Source organism: Vicia villosa, linkage group LG7 (assembly GCF_029867415.1).
Source record: "Vicia villosa cultivar HV-30 ecotype Madison, WI linkage group LG7, Vvil1.0, whole genome shotgun sequence".
Classification (NCBI taxonomy): Eukaryota; Viridiplantae; Streptophyta; class Magnoliopsida; order Fabales; family Fabaceae; genus Vicia; species Vicia villosa.
This window is the reverse complement of record NC_081186.1, coordinates 88,982,197-89,003,297: the sequence shown is the minus strand read 5'-3', so window position 1 is coordinate 89,003,297 and position 21,101 is coordinate 88,982,197. Positions and strand designations below refer to the sequence as shown.

General features: G+C 33.9%; 3 protein-coding genes across 3 annotated transcripts; 1 reads left to right on the top strand and 2 right to left on the bottom strand.

Annotated features, from left to right (window-relative positions):
* Nucleotides 1-2,040: 2,040 nt before the first annotated feature.
* LOC131619632 (uncharacterized) lies at nucleotides 2,041-2,640 on the bottom strand. Its single transcript, XM_058890709.1, has one exon. The coding sequence runs from the start codon at nucleotides 2,638-2,640 to the stop codon at nucleotides 2,041-2,043; it is 600 nt and encodes a 199-aa protein (XP_058746692.1).
* Nucleotides 2,641-10,158: 7,518 nt separating this feature from the next.
* LOC131615671 (probable amino acid permease 7) lies at nucleotides 10,159-14,218 on the top strand. The gene is made up of 7 exons (XM_058886818.1): nucleotides 10,159-10,406; nucleotides 10,497-10,733; nucleotides 11,849-11,942; nucleotides 12,426-12,640; nucleotides 12,806-12,939; nucleotides 13,041-13,268; nucleotides 13,560-14,218. Exons 1-7 carry the CDS (start codon nucleotides 10,304-10,306, stop codon nucleotides 13,959-13,961), a joined length of 1,413 nt encoding a protein of 470 aa, XP_058742801.1. The 5' UTR covers nucleotides 10,159-10,303; the 3' UTR covers nucleotides 13,962-14,218.
* Nucleotides 14,219-18,949: 4,731 nt separating this feature from the next.
* Nucleotides 18,950-19,336, bottom strand: LOC131619631 (cyclin-dependent protein kinase inhibitor SMR13-like). Its single transcript, XM_058890708.1, has one exon. It carries the CDS (start codon nucleotides 19,334-19,336, stop codon nucleotides 18,950-18,952), a length of 387 nt encoding a protein of 128 aa, XP_058746691.1.
* Between the last annotated feature and the right edge of the window lie 1,765 nt (nucleotides 19,337-21,101).

Below are 21,101 nucleotides of genomic sequence, written 5' to 3'. Positions count from 1 at the left end.
CCATGTTTGTAGTACCCCGACTAGTATTAAAACCCGCATCAACATTGCATTTCAATCTATCTTCCACCGGCGGGTTCCAATTCAACAGAGGTTGGTGCATTTGCCCATAATTAGAACTTTCCTAAGCCATAAACCACTCTTGCCAACTACAAAAAGCTAGCAAACCAAGTTTAGAATAAGTCTCACTCTCATTATTCCAAAGCATATTATTACGATTTCTCCACAAAACTTCAATTATAACCGCGACTCTCCCCGCCAGCAAACTATCCTCCCTACTACAAATATCAAGAATCAAAGATGAAACATCATGAAACATAAGAATACGGGGGTCTATAATATTGGACAAACCTGTCGTGTGCCAACACCGATTTATCGCCGAACACCCAAAGAAAACTTGCCACGAATCTTCCATTTGATGTTGACAAAAAAGACATGTGACTGGACAAGAGACATAATGTTGTAGCAGCCTCCTTCTAGTGGGGAGACAATCTCTACAAATCCTCCAAAGAAGTATTTAACTCTAGGAGGAGCCTTAATATTCCAAAGACTACACCAATCACCTTCCACTCGTTTGAAACCCGGAGTCCCGTGCTCCTTTACCCACAATCTATATCCCGACTAAACACTCTAGCACTCATTCTTCTCCTATTTCCAAATCCATTTGTCTTCAGATACATCCGCAACCAAAGGAGTTTGGAGGATATCATCCGCAACACCATAATCAAATAGATTCTTTATAACTTGGACATTCTAAAATTTACCCTATGGCGACAAAAGCTCATTAACCGACATATCATAGGCTCCTTGTTGCTGGGGACCTCTCAACCTACCTTCATTCAACCCTCTAATCCACAGCGCACCCATAACAGGAATGTTCCTACCATCACCAATACTTCACCTACAACCAAGGGTTAACAAATTCCTAGCTTTTCAAATGCTTCTCCATACAAAGCTAGGATTAGTACAAATAGTACCATCAAAAAAAGACGTTTGAGGGAAATACCTAGCTTTATAAATTTTGGAAACTAAAAAATGCGGCATAGATAAAAGATGCCAACCTCTCTTAGTCACCATAGTCAGATTAAAGACCCTAAGATCCCGAAAGCCTAACCCCCCTCCTTCAATTTATCCCACGCCATCCACTAGATACAATTTTGATTATTACCACCTCCCCACCAAAAGGAATTAAGCATCTTTTCAATATCGTTCACAATTCCTTCGGGTAGAATGAAAAGACTCATAATGTAAGTAGGGATGGCTTGAAGCACCGATTTTATCATGACTTCCTTCCCTGCTTAAAATATCGGCCTCCCCCTCCACGAATTAATCCTCTTCCAAATCATATCCTTCACATATCCAAACGTGGCCTTCTTACTTTGACCTATTAGGGACGAGAGTCCCAGATAGGTGCCTGTTCCAAGAACATGATGAACCCCCATAATGTTAGCCGGGTTCTCCTGAGCAGATTCACTGATATTCTTGCTAAAGAAAACCTCAGATTTAGAAAGGTTTATATCTTGACCAGACGCATCAGCGTAAAGATTAAGAACCTCCATGATATTATGAACTTCAGTGAGATTATTCATGCAAAACAAAAAACAATGTCAGCAAAAAGCAGGTGAGACACACTAGGTGCTCCTCTGCATATCTGAGTCCCATGGATATCCCCACGAGCAACAACTCCTCTGATAAGAGACGAAAGACCTTCCGTGATAATAATAAAAAGGTAAGGGGATAGGGGATCCCCATGCCTCAATTTTCTTCCTGGTTGAATTGGTCCAACACTATATGCGTTCACAAGAACAGAATAACTCACCGACGAGACACTCATCATCATCCAACGGACCCATCTCTCTGCAAAACCCATCCGCACTAACAGACCCCTAAAAAACCTCAATCAACCTTGTCATAAGCTTTACTTATATGAATCTTCAGGTCTAATTGTGCATTATTCCCTAAAGTTCTCCCCTCCAAAAAAGTTGATTGTTCCTCTCCAATACACTTAGCCAAACACTTCTTAAGTCTATTGGCAAGAAGTTTTTATACAATTTTATAGACCATATTACATAGGGAGATCGGACGCAGATCATTCATATTAGTAGGATTGCCACAATTAGGAATAAGGAAAATAATGGTATCATTAAGCTTATCCGGATAAAAAAAACCTTTATTCAACCACAACTTAGCTTCATTAAAAATATTATCACCACATATTTCCCAGAAGTTCAGATAAAAAGCCAAATTAAATCCATTCGGACCCGAAGACTTATCAGGGTGCATTTGAGTTAGAGCCTGATAAAGCTTTTCTTTTACAATAGGCGCTGTAAGAAGGACGTAGTCATTGTTCGAAATCACATGCTGAATCAAATTTAAAACCGGCTCGTACACACCTGTTCTAACTTCAAATAAAGTGTCAAAATACAATTTGGCAATACCACACATACCCTCCTGGTCACGAATCTCTTCTCCCCCATCTTCTGTAAGCATCTGAATACGCTGGTAGTTCCTCTGAACTGTTGCAGACCGGTGGAAAAACTGAGTATTAAGGTCACCTTCACGAAGCCAATGAGTTTTTGCCCTCTGCCTCCAGTATGTATCCTCCCGAAAAAGAACATTGTTATATTCAATATGAGCCTCCATATACTAACTAGTAGCCACCGGGTCGTTACACCCATGACACCGATCCAGAATACCAAGAAGACGATCTTTGTCATCATTGTTTTGCCTAATGCGTAACCTGTTTCAAGGATCAAGATCAGATGCACAACTTGCGAGTTTCCTGATGACAGGTTGATGGTTTACAGCGACCAAACTACCCTGCACCACATTCGTCACACCCTCTTCCTTTAACCACCAGTTTTCAAACTTAAACGTTCTTCTATTACGAAGACTTTGAACCGGATCACGGTTGAGTAATGTAGGGTTATGGTATGAGTTAGTAGCAATAAGCAAGGTTGTCAAACTCGCGAGTCTACTCAGACTCGTAAAGGGTCTATAGACTCAACTCACAGACTCGACTCGTAAACTCGTACGAGTCTGTGGAAAATAAAAAATTACTTTCAAAAACCTGTAAGTGACACATATATGACACACTCCTAAATTTTTACTGTTGTAAATACCTCATAATATGACACAAATATATATATATATATATATATATATATATATATATATATATATATATATATATATATATATATATATATATATATATATATATATAATAGAACACCAATTAGCATTAAAATTTAAATATCATACTCTATAAAAAATTTGTTAGCAAAAAACTCAAAAATAAAGCAAATAAAATAGTAGAGTATGTAGTTAAAGACTTAAAGTATTAATCTCTTCTTAATTGGCTACTACATAAAGCAAAAAAATCATAAAACAGATATGCTAATGACTACAATCATCTAAAGTTCCAGTGGAATCATCACCACCAATATCATCACCATCTTCTTCATCGATATCTTGAGTATCATCATGAAACTCTATCCCAGATGAATCAACTTCATCATTAACCATTGTTGGATTGCTTCAAGTTCCACTTCCACCTAACTCAACATTGTCACCCCACCACTGCATAACATTAATAACAACAACATCAGCTTACACAACATAGTTAACAATAACATCATCTTGCTCAATAATAACTGCAGTTTGTACATTTTCTCCATCAGGATCTTCAGTTATTCTTTCATCATCTAGATGAATATCTTAAAATAAAAGAACAACACTCTTTACTTTTCCCTTTCTACTTTTCAACTTCAAATTGCATATGGCATAAATCAAATTATTTATCTTTTTCATGCAACATATTTCTTCTCTTTGAATGAACTTGCAAAGTAAATATTAATTCAACTCAATATTTATAAACAAACAAATAACAATTACTCCAATTCCATTCACAACAAGAGGAGCTACAAGTTAAGCTTTGGACACAAATTGCAAACCTCTTTAATTCTGGAGTCATATCTCCATAGAAATCTCGTACTAGAGACTAGGAGAGAGAGAGAGAGACTTTATAATTCTTGTACAACCAAAACAAAATAAGAATTTTTAAAAAAATAAAAATTAAATCTTTACGGGTATTTGGTACTTTATTGTTTAAAGAAACAAAATAAAAAAACTCATAGACTCGTAAACTCATGATAGACTCGCGAGTCTATACGAGTTTGTGCGAGTCTACCCGAGTCTACTTGAGTCTATCAAAAAATGATTCTATGTGCGAGTCTACTCGTTTATGCTTCCTAGACTCGTAAACTCGTACGAGTTTACGGGTCTACCCGCGAGTTTGACAACCATGGCAATAAGATTGATTAATTGCGCGGTTAGTAATAAATGCAACCACTTCGAATTGGCAAGAGATCTATCCAATCACTCCTCAATCATGTGCGCCGTACCACGACGTTTCGTCCAAGTGAAAGGAACACAACCATTGGATAAAATCACAATCTCCCACAACCTCCTAAAAACCAGAACACAACCAATTAGGATGGGGATTCATGCCTTGTTTATATTCTAAGACAACAAATCATTGAAGTCACCCATGATCCACCACAGGAGCTGCGACATTCCATGTAACTCCTGAATCATGTTCCACGCCAGCCTTCGTCTATCACGTTCTGGAAACCCATAGTAGCACGTAAGCCTTCAATCACCCCTCACGTCATCTTGCATAAAGAGATTAATAAAATTTCTATTAAAGTTTAAAACACTGCACCTCATACTATTATTCCACACCACCGCAATTCCACCACTCCTTCCCACCATTCCACCGATAAGCAAGTTTCGTATCTTAAAGTAATCTGAATATGTTCCACTCTTTGAGAGTTAGTTAAGGTTTCAGACAGAAAGAGAATATTAAGTTTTTGTCTTTGAGCCAAAGTCCGCAAGTTAGGAATCGCTCTCGGGTTGCTTAAGCCCCGACAATTTCAGTTAAGTATCTTCATTGGTCCCGACAGTCCTGGCTGCCAGGACTTGGCGATAAAAAATGTTGTACTTCCTTGTTTGACTCTCCCGCGTCCACTGAATTCACCTCTTTTCTCCTCTTCTTTTCCGTTTGCACCCCATCAGCAGATGAAGCTTGGGCAGTAGTCATGAGGCTAAACTCAGAATTTGGGTTGTAAGGAAGGTTGGGAGGGATAAGGGGTTAAATAGCAAGTACGCGGTTACCATCAGTTTTATGAGGCTTTGCATTTTGGCTTCTGGTTTGGGGAAGTTTGTTTTTAAATTTCACAAGTCTTGGGTTGCGGGAGTTAAACATCACAGTAGGATCGGATTGAGTGTTGGTTTTTGGTCCGTGTTGTGATGATGTGGGGGACTGCAGGGTGGTTTGGTTAGCGTTTAAGCTGTTAGGCAGAGAAATATTTTAGGCTGGCATGAAGGTTTTTCCGTTTTGGATGTTGGGCGAAATAATAAAAGGGCTTGGGGACACATTTGGAGCAAAAGAGCTGTTGTGAATATTTTGTGGGCCACTTTGTAAAAATAAAGGGACATCATTATGTTGATTGGCAGTAGAAAGAGCACTAAGTGTAGGTTGTGGGTCAGGCTTGATCAAGGTAGCGGCAGGCATTAAAACATGTTGGGTGGTGGGTTTATTAACTGATGACACAGTTGCATTATGGATCATAGAAATGATGCAAAGACTTCTACTCAACCACCAAATAACAGTGAGAATCAAATAGAACATAAAAGGACTACACAACAAGTCGACAAAGAATAACTCCTTCATGTGGAACTGACAACCACTTTCCACGACATGAACAACATCACCACTAAATATTTTTATGTGTAATTTCATTATCATTTGATAAATAAACATTTTAATTTATTTATTTTTTACTATATTTAATTTTGTTACATTTAATTTAATATATTTATTAAATAAATTAAAAAAATAAATTTATATTTATTAAATAAATAATTAATATTATATTATTATTTAATAAAATAATTATAATTAGAAAAAAAACTATAAATATTAAAATTCGATTAAAAATATCATGTTAAAAGGACCCTCCAAATGTATTGGGTGAGTCCACTTAACACTTACAAAGAACTTTCAAAGCATTAAGAGGAATTTATAAAAAAAATCAATAATGCTTCCAAAGTATTGAACGAGCCTTTACTGTCATAAAAATTGACAATTTCTTTATATACCTCCCTACCTTCTTAGAAATTCGCGGCAAAATTCTATAAATGCTTCTATATTTCAGAAGTGCATTTCTGAATGCATATTTTTCTGGAAAAAAAGGTGATTTTGGATGTGCACATCCGAAATCACCTTATTTTTTAGAAAAAAAAGTGAATTCGGAGATGCACTTCTGAAGACACATTTTTTTCAGAAATAAAAAGACTTCGGATGTGCACATCCAAAATCACCCCTTAGGATATTTCGGAAATGCACTTCTGAAATATTGTCTGATGCAGAAAACAAAAAACAAACCAACAAAACTTCGATTTATCATAAATAATCGAAATTACAAAGATAGATCAACATGAACTTAAAGTTACATATTGTTAAACACGGGTAGTTAAGGATGGGTCAACATTTTGATAACGTCAGCTCTCGATCTTTGAAGTTTCGCATCCAACTCGATCGGACCCTTCGAAAAAAAACGGTCAAAAGTTGTCCACATAACCGCTAAATCTTCGTCGTTCTTGACCTTAAATATGGTGAACTTGACATCTCCCTCGTTGTCAAGTGAAGGCGAGTGGTACTCAAGCTTGACAACCTTCCAATTTTCATATATATTGAATCGGTTTGGTTTTATATTCTAGGCGGCAATACATACAAAAAATCACATTTTAAATCTAACGTTTAAATTGGAAAATAAGTGCTTTCGGAGATGCATCTCCGAAATAATAGAAAATGTGAAAATAGATGACTTCAGAGATACATCTCCAAAATCAAAAGATATTTTAAAATTTTTAGCAGGAATTCTCATCCCAGAGGTCTATAAAAAAATTGTCTAAAAATTTTGTTGAAAAATATGGTATTTCGATATTCAGTGAAAAAAGTTGGTATGATGGTAATAAAATGGAGACGTATCATACTTCTGTAAAAAAAAAAAAATCAATTCTTTGTCATAGGGGCTGAAGCATTGGATTTGACATCTCAATTTTAGCTTTCAGTTATGCAAGATCACAAAATAACAAGATAATGTAAAATAGTAGAAGCATTAAATACACTACCACATTCCTAAAGGCAATGTCAAACAAACAAAATCTGGAGTCCATCACCATATACGTGAGTAGTTGTTACCAACATCTTTTATTTAATGCACAACTTAAATGCAAGGATTGATGTTATTTAAAATGGGTGGTCACTTTTTTTTCTTTTTTTATTATCAAAATGCTGAAATTTCTAGGTAAAATCATTCGAATAAAAAAATACCATACATAAATTATACAATATTACTCCCTCCGTTTTTTATAAGTCGTTTTAGAAAAAAAATTATATTTTAATATAAGTTATTTTACAATTTCAATGAATAATTAATTATATTTTTTCTATTATATCCTTAAATATTTATTATTCTCTCCTTTCAATTATATAAATTTATCTTCCACATGTCATTAATGATGGACAGTTTTGTAAAAATCTTCATAATTTCTCATTTTCATACGAGTTATTATTTTTCTTAATATGTGTGAAAAGTCCAAAACGACTTATAATAAAAAACGGAGGTAGTATCTTCTAAAATTGTAGATCCATGTCTTCTCTCATTTAAAAAGTGTTCAGCATTTCTTTTAACATGATGTTTAGGTGGGAGTCAACACCTATGTGTGTCTCTTTTGAGCGGCTACTTCTGATCTTAGAGAAAAAGTCTTAGGTGGTGAGTTCTTTGGGGTTTTAGGAGGGTGATGTTTGGATTTTGAATTTTAGGTAGAGGAGTGACTTCTTAGTTCAGGAGGAGGAGTTGTTCCAGGCTTTGCTCGACCTCATTTCAAGGGTGATTAGGCTTGGCGAGTAAGATATTTAAGTTTGAAAGCCAAACCCAATAATGGGGTTTTTGGTGAGATCTGCTTATGTTAACTATTTAGCTTTGGAAGACTTCAAGAAAGAGGGTGTTGCAAGGGCTTTCTAGGATTTGGAAGAGTCGAGATCCTACTAAAATTGTAGTGTTTTCTTGGTAATTGCTTCAGAATAGGCTTCCGACTAGGAAACATCTCATGAGACGTCAAATTGTTTATGATATTGGTAATGTTGGATGTGCAATACATGTTGGGCATATGGATCCGGATGATCATTTTTGTCTTGTGCGAGGTGACTTCAGTTATTTAGTATCAAGTTTTTAGGTGGGTGGGAGAGGGGGGCTGGCCATATGCCTCATTTGATTTTAAGGTTGTTCGAGTGGTTTTAGGGTCTAAGTCAAGGAAAACAAGTATCTTTAGGCCTAGTTTCGGTCTAACATTTTGTGGTCTGGATAATTTGGAAAATGATAAATAAATTTTTTTGTCAGGAAAGTTTTACGGCGAATCACTGCATGTCTTCGATTATTATCTTGATGTGAAAGTGGATTCATGCCCATACCTCGAGTCTCTCCATTTCTCTGTTAGACTAGGAGTGGGGCCACTTAAGTGCTTAGGCATTTCAGGGTGTGCTAGGTGGCCAACTGCATTTTTTTGTTGTATTTTGCAAGTCGTTGTGCATACATCCCTCAAACTTTCTCGCTCTCGAGGTCTGTTGTGCATGTGGCATCATGATATATCAGATTGTAGGGTTGGTTGGCTTGTTTTTTCTTTTCTATTTTGTTCACTTGTCTCGTTTTGCTTCATGTCTTTTTTTTCTTAATTTTTCGTCGAATTTGTAGCTCTTGCACACTGCTGATGCTCTTGGTTCTTAATGTAACATTCAAAACTTTTATTTCTCTATTATAGTTATGCATGATTCCTGCTATGCTATTGAAAAAAATTAACTTTATTATAGATTAAAAAAAATATTAAAATCATTAAATTTAATTTATTTTGCATTCTAAAAACAAAATTAAAACAAAATTTTAAATATATATTTAGTTTTTATTTAAATATTACTATTAATTGAAAAGGTCTTATTTTAGAACTTGTATGAGACCTTAATATATATTGGATCGACTATCATATCAATGATGGTTGAGTTTAATAAAGAAGATGTTTGAATTTTCTTATGTGATCAACCAAAATTTGAATCTTAAGTGGGGATCCTAAATAAAAAAAGAGTTAAACCTAATTTTTTGAGACCGAGGCACTCCATTCTATCTATGTTCTCTCTCATTTCTTCTTTAATTACTAGAAAGTAATGGTCTTGGGCCAATTTTGACTGATAATCACCCATTTGCATCATCTTTGAAGGAAATTATTTTGGGGCTGCTACAGACTCACATCAAATAGACCCTTTGTATATATACCACGACGTAAGGACGGAAAAAATTATGATTCTATTCATAACTCACTCTATCCCTTTATTTATGGACAGTGCGTTTGAGTGTTAATCTTAGAAGTTCACTCCACACAACTGCATCAGAGTAGCTTGTATCACCGCATTAAGAATATGCATCAACAATTCTGATTCCATAGCAGAACAAATATAATAGAAGAGATAAAGTTTATAAGGTGAGACAACTCACTATGATGTTTTTGAGTGAAGCAACAAAATATTAACATGATTTTTGAAATTTTTAGTTATACAGATTAAATAGACTATCCATAGTTCAAACAACTAGCTTAGCTCAAACATATATTTGAATTTTCAGAGTCGGGCTAAAAAAATTCTTACGAAATTTAAATTTTAATTAAAAGGTTAAATATTTTACCGGACTTACAAATTGACGTTCATTTTGACAGACTCGAAAAATAAATTTAATATTGAAAATTCTATTTGAATTTGGAAGAAATCAGATAAAAAATAAAATAAATATATAATATAAGAGATAAATTATCATGCACCACCAATATAAAAAATTTTATACTATTAATTCATCATCATTATCTGTTTGCATTATATTATATGTGATTTAAATAAAAATAAATTTTTTCTAACATCCTACATCTATGATTAAGTAATAGTCTTTTACACTGTCAATGTCAATATTCATATTAAGTATATTTCAATTAAATTCATAATATAAAATGAAAAAGAATATATGATATATTTTCTCTAATCTAAGAAATCACATGCAATGAGTATTCTCTATCTTTACTTTTGTTATATGTATCTTTCTATATCTTTGGTTGAATAATTGGCCCAAGCAACCCCTTTTTTTTTCTTCCAAAAGCAACTAAGAACTGTCCCATCCCAAGAAATATTTGTAATTTGAAGATGGGATTAGGATCTTCAGATTCTTCCAGTGATGACAACATCAACAACAACAACCTCAACAACCCTTTGTTACTCTCTGAATCTCATTCTCCCAAAAGAACAGGTTCTCTTTTCTGTTCTGAATCTCAACAACATGTTACTTACTATTTTGATCTTTTAATGATGTAATGTTATTGTTTATGATATATATTAGGGACTCTTTGGACAGCAGTTGCACACATAGTGACAGGTGTGATAGGATCAGGAGTGCTGTCTCTTCCATGGAGTATTGCACAACTTGGTTGGATTGTGGGACCATTCTCCATTCTTCTTATTGCTTCTTCAACTCTCTTTTCTGCTTTTCTCTTGTGTAATACTTATCGTTCTCCTAATCCTGAATATGGTCCTCATAGAAGTGCTTCTTATCTTGATGTTGTCAATTTTAATTTAGGTAAATTTTCTGGAACCCTTTTTCAGTTTCAGTTCTTTTGCATCATTCATGACCTGATAGGATTTGCTTGATACCTTGCTACTAGCATGATGCTATGTGATGTGTGAACATTAAAGTAATTGATTAATGATTATTTAGTAGTAATTTTGAACATCTTATTATAGATTTGTAGATTCTGTGGAAAGGAGAGTAGATCAGATGGAGATGAGTCAAACAAACTATAAGAGAAGTTATTAAGAAAAACTTCGAGATTAGTGATTTGGATACAAGCATTGTTCTGGATAGAACATTATGGCGGAAGTTGATCTATGTTGCCGATCTTACTTAGTGAGATAAGGCTAGATTGTTGTTATATTTCATGTATATAATACATGTGTAACACCAACATGGTGTGATCTGTGACATAGTCCGCGGATAACTGGGTAATTTGATCATGTAGTCATGGTTTGATTTTTAGCCGGTGCGTATGGAAGAGCATATGTTGAGAGAGCTCAACTTCTTGAATTGATCTCCGTGCCTCGAAGAATTAGTCTTCAGTTTCTGGCTTAGGGATATCTTATGGCAACCAAAAAACAATACATGTGTAACAAAACTCAGATAGGGAAAAGAGAGAAAGGATTAGGTATCAAATGAGGGGAAAATTGTTATTGATAACGGTGATACTAATGCCCATTTTTACGACTGTTCCAGGTAGGGTTTTAACCATGTCCCTCGAGGTTTCAAAGTCAAGCTCTTATTGCTGAGCTAACATCTCTTTGACAAACATATTAACATAAGGTATGAAATGAGGAACAAAAAAATTGGACTATTTTGATAAGAAATTAAAGGGAAGATTCTGCAATTTAACCAGGGAAATATGATCCTTTTGGTTTTCTTTGCGTCTGTTTTAGGCAAATAAGATAATCCATTTTCTATTGGCAAGACTGCTATTCGGAGAAATGTGAGCAATACATTGTCGCACATTCTTTTCAATACATTAACTAATGAGATCTAGTCTCAAACTCAATCTCTTGTAATAAAGAGAGTGAAACTCATATAATTTATCGGTTCTCGTCTACATTTCACACTTGTTTAGATATTGTTCTCCTTTTAAGATTTTGGTTTGATGATTACAGGAGTTGGGAATGGAAGATTGTGTGGCATTCTTGTGAATATATGTATTTATGGTTTTGGAATTGCCTTTGTCATTACATCATCTATCAGCTTAAGGTATGTCACAATAACTTATGTAATGTCACTTCCTTTTCTTTGTTCTTGTTGCAAAACAATACTTGCTTACTTGTATAGTAGTCAATAGTGGGCGCTATCTCGCTATAGCGGAGCAGAGTGGAGGCCGACTGCTACGGGAAGAGCCTTAGCGGTGCACAACACTATAGCGCCGCTACAGGGTAAATAGTGGGATAGCGGAGCAGAGCGATTTCCGGCCCGGAGTGGTTTCTGACCTGCTATTCTTTTCCCCTCTAAAAAACTGAAATTACCCCATAAATTTACGTTTTAAGGGTAATTTTAGAGTTTTCAATCAAATTTGAGTTGAGACTCAACCTTAACTATCCCGTTATCCCACTTTTGGGGTTGGCCGCTCCGTGCCGTTATCCGGGAATGACTACTGTGCTTGTATTGTACTCCAATGAAACTCATTATACCTATATTGGTACTATTGATTTTGACATCTATTTGTTCTTGTGGATGTAGAGCAATCCAAAACTCATTTTCTCATCCCGACAAAGAGAATGAAGCAACAAGTGAATTTGCAGATGCATTTTATATGCTGCTTTTTGGGATTCTCCAAATTGTTCTCTCACAGATACCAAACTTACATGACCTCAATTGGCTCTCAGTTGTTGCCGCGATTACGTCATTTGCTTATTGTTTCATAGGAATGGGACTTTCCATCATGCAAATCATGGGTATGATTCGCAATCTGATTAATTTGATTAACCGAGTCTTTCCTTATCCTTATCTGTCATATACTGGTTTCTGCGTGAACACTCTTGCTAGAAAATGTATATTGGAGCGATGATTTGTTTTGGCACCAATCCTTGCATATAACTTTCGAATAATCATTTTCTCAGAAAATGGATATGCTAAGGGTAGTATAGAAGGAATCAGTACCTCTAGTGGAACTCAAAAGTTGTGGTTGATTTCCCAAGCGCTTGGTGATGTGTCATTCTCGTATCCTTTCTCGACTATTATGATGGAAATACAGGTATCTACCTCTTGATTCTCAATTTGTCAGAATATGAGATTCTTTGGTTTAAGAAAATGTGTTATGCTTTATTGCTACATAACTTTTGGTAATTCTTGAAGGATACTTTGAAGACGCCTCCGCCAGAAAACCAAACCATGAAAAAGGCCTCAACCATATCAGTCGCTATCACAACATTCTTTTACCTCTGTTGTGGGTGTGCCGGATATGCTGCATTTGGCGATAATACACCAGGAAACCTTTTAACAGGATTCGGATCCTCAAGGTTTCAATGGCTTGTGAACTTCACCAATGCTTGTATTGTGATTCACCTAGTTGGTTCATATCAGGTACTTATAATCAATATACCATCATCAAATTTTATAATGGTGCTCGCATATTTTACGTCTTTTTGATTCCTATACAGAGACGTCTCAAGTTTTTGGAGGCCTAGGTTAGTTGCAGTTTAACCATGACAAAATAAAAATAGAGGTCCTATTAAACTGTGATTTAACCGTGACAATATTTTTTGAGGTCCTATTTAGCCACATTTGAACCGGGAAAAAAATTTGAACTTTGTGCGGTAGACATTTTGTGTTTTCTGCGTGAAGGGTAATATATATGATGTGTTTTAAACGCAGGTATACTGCCAGCCACTGTTTGGCAATGCGGAGAGTTGGTTACGTTTTAGATTCACCGAGAGTGAATTTGTGAATCACACATACACTTTGAAACTCCCATTGCTGCCAGCTTTTGAACTAAGTTTTCTCAGCTTATCATTCAGAACTGCTTATGTTGCATCAACCGTGCTGATTGCAATGATCTTTCCTTACTTCAACCAGATTCTCGGAGTTTTAGGTAGCATAAGCTTTTGGCCATTGACCATATATTTTCCAGTGGAAATATACTTGAGTAGGTCCAATACCGATTCATGGACTGCTAAGTGGATTATGCTTCAAACTTTCAACATTTTTGGACTTGTATTTGGATTGTTCACTCTGGTTGGATGCATTAGAGGAATAGTTACCGAAAAATTTGCCTAAGAAGCTTTAAGATCACACGTTGAAATTCAGATCCGCCAATGCGAGCATTATTCTATTGTTGTATGTTGTAAGTTGTTTCCATATATTAGAGTGTTTTGCAGGTCAGGTTTTTGAAGTTGGACCTGTCGAAGGTATCTACCTGTCGAATAAAGAAAACTATCACTTATTGGACAAAATCTCAGTTGTGTAATTTTTGTTTGAAGTGTTGATAATATGAGATTATGCTAAATAACATTAATGAGAGAAATTTTGTATGAGTTAAGTTTAGAAAACTCACTGTGATACCAAACAAACCTATAGTATTTATGATTTTGTTAAAGACTTTCAGCCACTCAAAGAAAGTGCAAGAGAAGTCAGAATTGCTTTTAAGGTACCACTTTCAAGAAAAAAATGTTGTCTATCAACTTCTCAATGGAAACTGCCTTACTTGGAAAAATAGTAATTGTTTTGAACTTTTCAAATGAAGCACATCACAAGAATGGTGTGACTAGTCATTTTTCAAAATCATGTACATAAGAAGTGTTTGTTTGTGTTTCTAATTCAAAGTTAGAGAACATTAATGAGAGAAGTTGTGTCTTTCCACCAAAAGCATAATGGTAGTTTTTTTTTTTTTGAATTTCTTAATGCAATGTAAGTGGTTGAAAAGTACTATTTACCTCGATGATTTTAGAAATGCATTTTCGGACGTGCCTTATGCATACAATTTAATTATTTTTGAGTCACGTTCCAATTCTATGAATAAATTTATTTTAGAAATGTATTTTTAGAGTGTTCGAAAATGCATTTTTGAAATCTAAAAAAATGCAAAAACTTTTTCATTTTATAATGGACAGTCGATTTCATTTCTATTCAACTATATTATTTCCTAAATTCCATTTAGCAAAGCAAATACTTTGCTACTTTTTGAATGGGATCTATCCTCCACAATGAACTTAAGTAGTATTACGTCATAAGCTTCTGTTAATTGTCTTGCACTGCCTAAACGATTAACCATGCAACCATATTGTTCTAGTTTTAGAATAATGTTGAGGTCTCTTGTCATTGACCAGAAAAGTAATATATATATATATATATATATATATATATATATATATATATATATATATATATATATATATATATATATATATATATATATATATTACTTTTCTGGTCAATGACAAGAGACCTCAACATTATTCTAAAACTAGAACAATATGGTTGCATGGTTATATATATATATATATATATATATATATATATATATATATATATATATATATATATATATATATATATATATATATATATATATATATATATATATATATATAAAATCTTTTTCTCCCAAAACTTGTATCCAAGTTTATGTGAGGGAAAATAATTGAGGGAAGCTAGAATTGGCACTAAGTTACCAAACAAATATAGGTTTTGTCGCATTAAGGAATAAAAAGTTGGCTATCATTTACACGTGTAATCAACTACTAAGAGAAGTTCAACATAGGATTCCCCATAGATTCCCTTGTCTATGCTTTCAACTACTACTATATTTTACAAATGCAGTTTTTTCTACTTTTTAACCTTTATTAAGGTTCTTAAGAAATTATACTTAATATAGATATTTAACTATAATATTTTAGAGATTTAGAAAAATCTAAATCATGTTTAACAACAAAGTAGGTAACCTCGGATCCTAGAAAAGTTGACATTTTTTTAATAAAATTTGATAAAGAGATTTAGTATATTTTTCTTTACAAAATTACATTGTACATTATCAACAAATCTCGATCAACCATATCTATTTTATAAGTGGTTCTAATTATAGTTAAATATTTTTGATAATACATCGTTATAATTTTTTAAAATTATCTTAAACATATGTTTGTATTTCAAAAAAAAAAAAATTAAGCTAATAAGAGCCCCGCACAAGAAGAGTTAGTTCATTGGATTCTCAAAGATATGTCAGGCAGATCCAAGGACACATGCATGCAATATTATATAGCCACGCACACACCTGACACAATGATTTCATTTTCTTAATTAAACTTTTGTTTTGCTCTAAATAAACAAACAAATTCACCCATCTTAATCTTAGTCCTCTTGTCTTGTCTTGTGTGGACAAATTTAAAAGATTATTTAACTAACCGACTTAACGGCACCTACCACTAAGATGTGGCCATTTTAAATAATCCTAATCTTTCAATTTATTCATTGACACACTTGTATTGTACTACCTCCGTCTAAATGTTGTTTAAGATTATTGTACAGTAATAATTGAGTCAATAAAGATAACATTTTTATAAAATTATCCTTAATTATTATTGATTGTTATATATTTTCATGACTTGAAACGAGTGTAGATAAGAGGTAAATTGATAAATGTTAGTTAATGTTGCATTGGGAAAGTAAAAAAACTATTATTTTGAGACAACTTATTTTGGCTAAAAAGACACTTATTTTAGGACCGAGAGAGTATGATAAATTTTCAATTTATATTCTCCTCTTAATTTTGTTATTGGTCTAGGCCGTCCAGCATACTTCACAAAAGATCTAAGAGCGGACCCATAGAATAGATAAATCTTTCCTCTCATTAAAAATAAACAATTTTTTTATCAAACATATCAATCATCAATCATCTTTCAATTTAATTAAATGGCACGTCTCATTACTCACGGACAATTTTAACCATTCTTGATATTATAAGGGTAAAAACACATCATTTCAAATATTTAAATTTATTCTTACTCTCGCTTTACTTTTGATTATCTTACTAATTTAAACGTTGGAGTTCTAACTTTGTAGGTCCATCCCACTTCATCGCATCAGAAGTATTGTTCCATTGATGTGAGATAATGTAACTTCACCACTCCATCTCTTACTTCTAGTTCCTAACAAAACAGTGGTGCCTTATCGAGGAATCCACTTGAAATTCATGCTAATTTTCTTGAAAAACCATCGTTTCTCCACCAATAATTCAGATCACTGATCTTTCTTCTTGAAACTTCAGTCAGTTTCTCAGACAGACCAAATATCAAATTCATCGAGCATGGTGACATATAAAGTTACTCAATCTTTCGTTAAATGATGAAATGTTGTTGTGGCCGCTGAAGCTGCCAAAGCTTTGCATCTTCCTCCCCTTCTATGGAGGAAGACAGACCAGTTCTAGTGGCCGTTGAAGTTTCCAAAGGTTTACCTCTTCCTCCCCTTCTTTGGAGGAAGACGGTCCAGTTGTAGTGGCATCTCCATTTGGCCATACACAACAAGAACCATCTCCTTCAAGAGTTGGTCGAGGAACGGTTCAAGCTCTTCCGTTCTTCTTACCAATGTAACTAGTTGCTAGGGCGAACCATCCTATCAACCTCTTTCACAACATGTTGTACCTCAACAAGAAATGCTCCACGCCAAATCTAGTCCCTAATTACACAGTTACGCTGCATAGAAAGGTCTCGAGATCACCATCTCACAATCAACACCGGGGATATAGAACTCCTCCGTCCGATTCTGAAGGAAGGAGTAGTAGACATATTCCTCCCGAAATTTATCATCCTCATTAATAACCAACACGTCATTCCCGAAGAAGGGAAATGCAAGACACAAACACTCTAACTCCAGAGTGAAATAAGAACATGTTTTTCGTTCATAGAATTCTGAGGTCTCTAAAGAAACATCCAAAGCTGCAAACTTACAACAAAATTGGAGATCCAGGCGAGCATTTTGAACATGTAGACAATATAGGTAGACTACCACACCCAATGAGCCATGAAGTACAAGCTCTCTGCAATAACCATGGAGGGAGCCGCGATGAAGTGATTAAAAACCCTTCTAAATGGGAGTATATATGTGTGGAAGGATCAGTGTGACACTTTCACTGCCCAATTTACTGCCTGAAAACCGCAACCATGGTCGTATTTGACGGGATCCCTAAAAAAGAAGTAAGCCTTGCGTGAGTATATTGATTGTTTTGACAAAAGCGATGTAGTAGTAGAGGCACAAATGAGACACTAAATATCGGATGCTCAGAAAGAAGCTCATATCGGATTGCCTATTTCGAGAAAAAGTAGGATTCAAGGGAGCCTATAATTTAAGTTAATTGTTGAATAGGCCAAAAACCTATAGTAATTACAAAAAATAACTCATAAAGATAGAGGTCGAAGAGCAAGGAACTCTATAAATAAAGTTGATGGTTCACGCATTGCAGATCCTATTCAAAAGGAATGGCACGAACAAGTCAAATATAAATAACGATATAGTATATATACTACAAAAAATATTTATAAAAATATATCATTAATAATTAATTGATAAGGTATCACTCACCAAAATATTTATAAAAATATATCATTAAATAATTAATCGATAAGATATCATTCACCGTGCATAAGTTTTTAACTATACAATATAGGACTTGATTCCTTGTAGTAAAAAAACACAAGTATAGTTTATCGTTTGATTAAGATCGAACAGTTCTAATTTAAAATTAATAATTTAAAAGAATCAAATGTATTTTTTTTTAAAACGTGCGATCAAGATCTAATGGTTAATAATACCTTATTGGAGTGTGAATAAGATAAAAACAAGAAGGAATATTATAGAAAGAAAAAAATTAACACAAATCAAAACCTAAAAATCATCATCAATATTCAATAGTATCCAAAATAGTATTCGAACAAGGAAGCATACATAATAACTTTATTTTCTCACAAGGTGATACTTGACAGACAGTACAAGTTTCTGCAAAACTCTAACACTCACAAAACCTCAAATCAAACCCATTACAATAATATTTGCACTCACCATACTTTAACAAATATCAAGGTTTACAAGTACCATATTTCCTCAACCAGTATAAGAGAATGAAAAAGAAGAAAACAAACTTAAAATCCAAATCTAGCTATAGTTTGAGAGTAACCAAACTAAATTTAGTCACTAATAAACCCTACTAAGCTAAAATTATCAGAAATAACTAAGGGGTGAAAAACTGTCCCCTAACATGATAACTTCAACATCTTCTAGCAAAAAATTGAAACTGGAGAATCTTGAAGTGCAACACACAGAAACATCTCCAAGTCTGGTGGTGCAAAAAAAGTTCTACGAAGAGAGAAATTTGAAAGCACTCTTTGTCTTTGCTTCTTTGGTGCTGGTGGACATGTTGAGATTTCTGGTATCCGAAACTTTTGACCTTTTGGTGTTGAGCATATACTCTTACTTGTTGGGGGAACAGAAACATCTTCAACAACCTTATCAGAATCCATGTTCCTGTCCTTGTTTTCGGAGGATGTTTCTTGTTTTTTGCTCTCTAGTTGTTGGTTCTTGAAGTGGCTGCTTCTTGTGAGTTTTCTTCCTTTTGTTGTTCTTGTCTTCTTCTTTCTTGATGTTGTCTTTCCTATAGGGACCATTTCTTGAGAGAGAGAGAGAAAGAGAGAGAGACTTTTGTTACTTTGGTTAGAAGAATCTAGAGATTTTACAAGGTGGTTTAGTTTGTATTGGTGAGTGCTTTAAATTGTTGAAATGATGTGTGAATATATATTTGACTGAAAAGTGGGTTTTGTAAGAGAAGTCAAATTGTGATTCCTCAGATGATAATATTCTAGTATATTTGTGTAGGTGACACTACATAACAAAAGTAACTCCCTCCACTATAACATTATAGTGAAACAAAAGGAATCCAAGAGAAGTTGATTTTGGAAAAGAGACTAATTAAGCCAATGCATGCTTTTCAAATACCTGTGTCATTTATGTTGTCATGAGGCATGCTGAAATTTCAAACATAGTTAAACCATAATCCACTACTTGACTACACTAATGAGACCTTAGAAAAACTCGAGAGCTTTAGGACTATAGTTTTAAATTGCACTTGTAGTCATTGTAGTTGTGGTTATTAAGATTTCTGGGACGTGGATTACAGTCGTTGCAGCTTAAATTTATATTTTTATAAATATATAATATTATATTTATTATTGATTTTAAGTCTTTCATTTCCCCTCTAAATTTTCATATGTATCTTATTATTAGTTCGCCATCATTTTGAATATGACTAATCCTTTTTAAAACACACCTTAAATCTATGATATAAATAGAAAGGAAAGTATATCAAATAATTTTTACAAATATGGCATAATCTTTTGCGACCTGATGCAGTTTGATGCGGCCTGATACAACTATTGTGGTGTCATTATGCAGCCGTTGCGGCGTTATGATGCGATTTTTATTGTAATTTGCAATCACATCGCAATTGCGATTTGATGCGGATACGGACACTACCGCAATTGCAATATTGCAGCCGCATCACATGATACGGTCCGTAATTTAAAACCATGTTTACGACCACTTTATGATTTTGAAGATAGAATATATTTAGGGGTGTGCAAAATATCCGGTTGTTATGCTCAAATCAAAAACCAAAGCTAAATCACTTTTAAATATTCTGATATAATTGAAAAATATTCTGATATAATTGAATGATTAATAACCAATTTAATTATTAATGATTTAGATATTCATTCATATATTTCGAATATAATTAAATGATTATTAACCGGTTAAAATATTTTGGATTCGGTAATAAACCGGTTATTATCCAAATTCAAATATTTTAATTCCCCTATTATTATGAATAAATCAATATTTTTGTGCATTCACATTCATAAATAAGGCTACAACTACTTTAAGAAAAATATTTTTATTTTTTGAAATGTATGCTCGTTAACAAAAATGTAATAGACATTTGAAATGAACAATTGTCTACATTTTTTCAAAACAATCCAAATGCATAAAAAAAAAAATCTTAATTTTAAAAAAGATCAAGCTAACGATTTCCTCAAAGGCATTGTTTAAAGATTCTATAGTGATGGAGAGAAGATAAAATGATAGTTAAAATTGATTATTTTTTGAAATCATAAAAACAATAACATCTTCAATATTTTTAGAAATGCACACAATAGTTTCCTTCAAGAAACTATTATCTCACACAACAAACGGCCCCTAATTATTTGTGACGAATTAGAAGCTCATCACAAAAGATAGCTTAAGTATATGTTTGGCAATGAGTTTGGAGCATCATTATCACACCCCAATGCACAATTATCACATTCCAATGCACATTTGATGTGAAAATTGGAAAGCCACAATTTGTAGCTTCATGAAAAAAATTGAGTTCCCAAC

Coding starts and splice junctions, on each gene's coding strand:
- LOC131619632 (XM_058890709.1), bottom strand. CDS start 2,640: ATGGAGGCTCATATTGAATATAACAATGTTCTTTTTCGGGAGGATACA.
- LOC131619631 (XM_058890708.1), bottom strand. CDS start 19,336: ATGGTCCCTATAGGAAAGACAACATCAAGAAAGAAGAAGACAAGAACA.
- LOC131615671 (XM_058886818.1), top strand. CDS start 10,304: ATGGGATTAGGATCTTCAGATTCTTCCAGTGATGACAACATCAACAAC. Junction 10,734..11,848: donor TGTTGTCAATTTTAATTTAG/GTAAATTTTCTG, acceptor TGATGATTACAG/GAGTTGGGAATGGAAGATTG. Junction 12,641..12,805: donor TTCCATCATGCAAATCATGG/GTATGATTCGCA, acceptor TCATTTTCTCAG/AAAATGGATATGCTAAGGGT.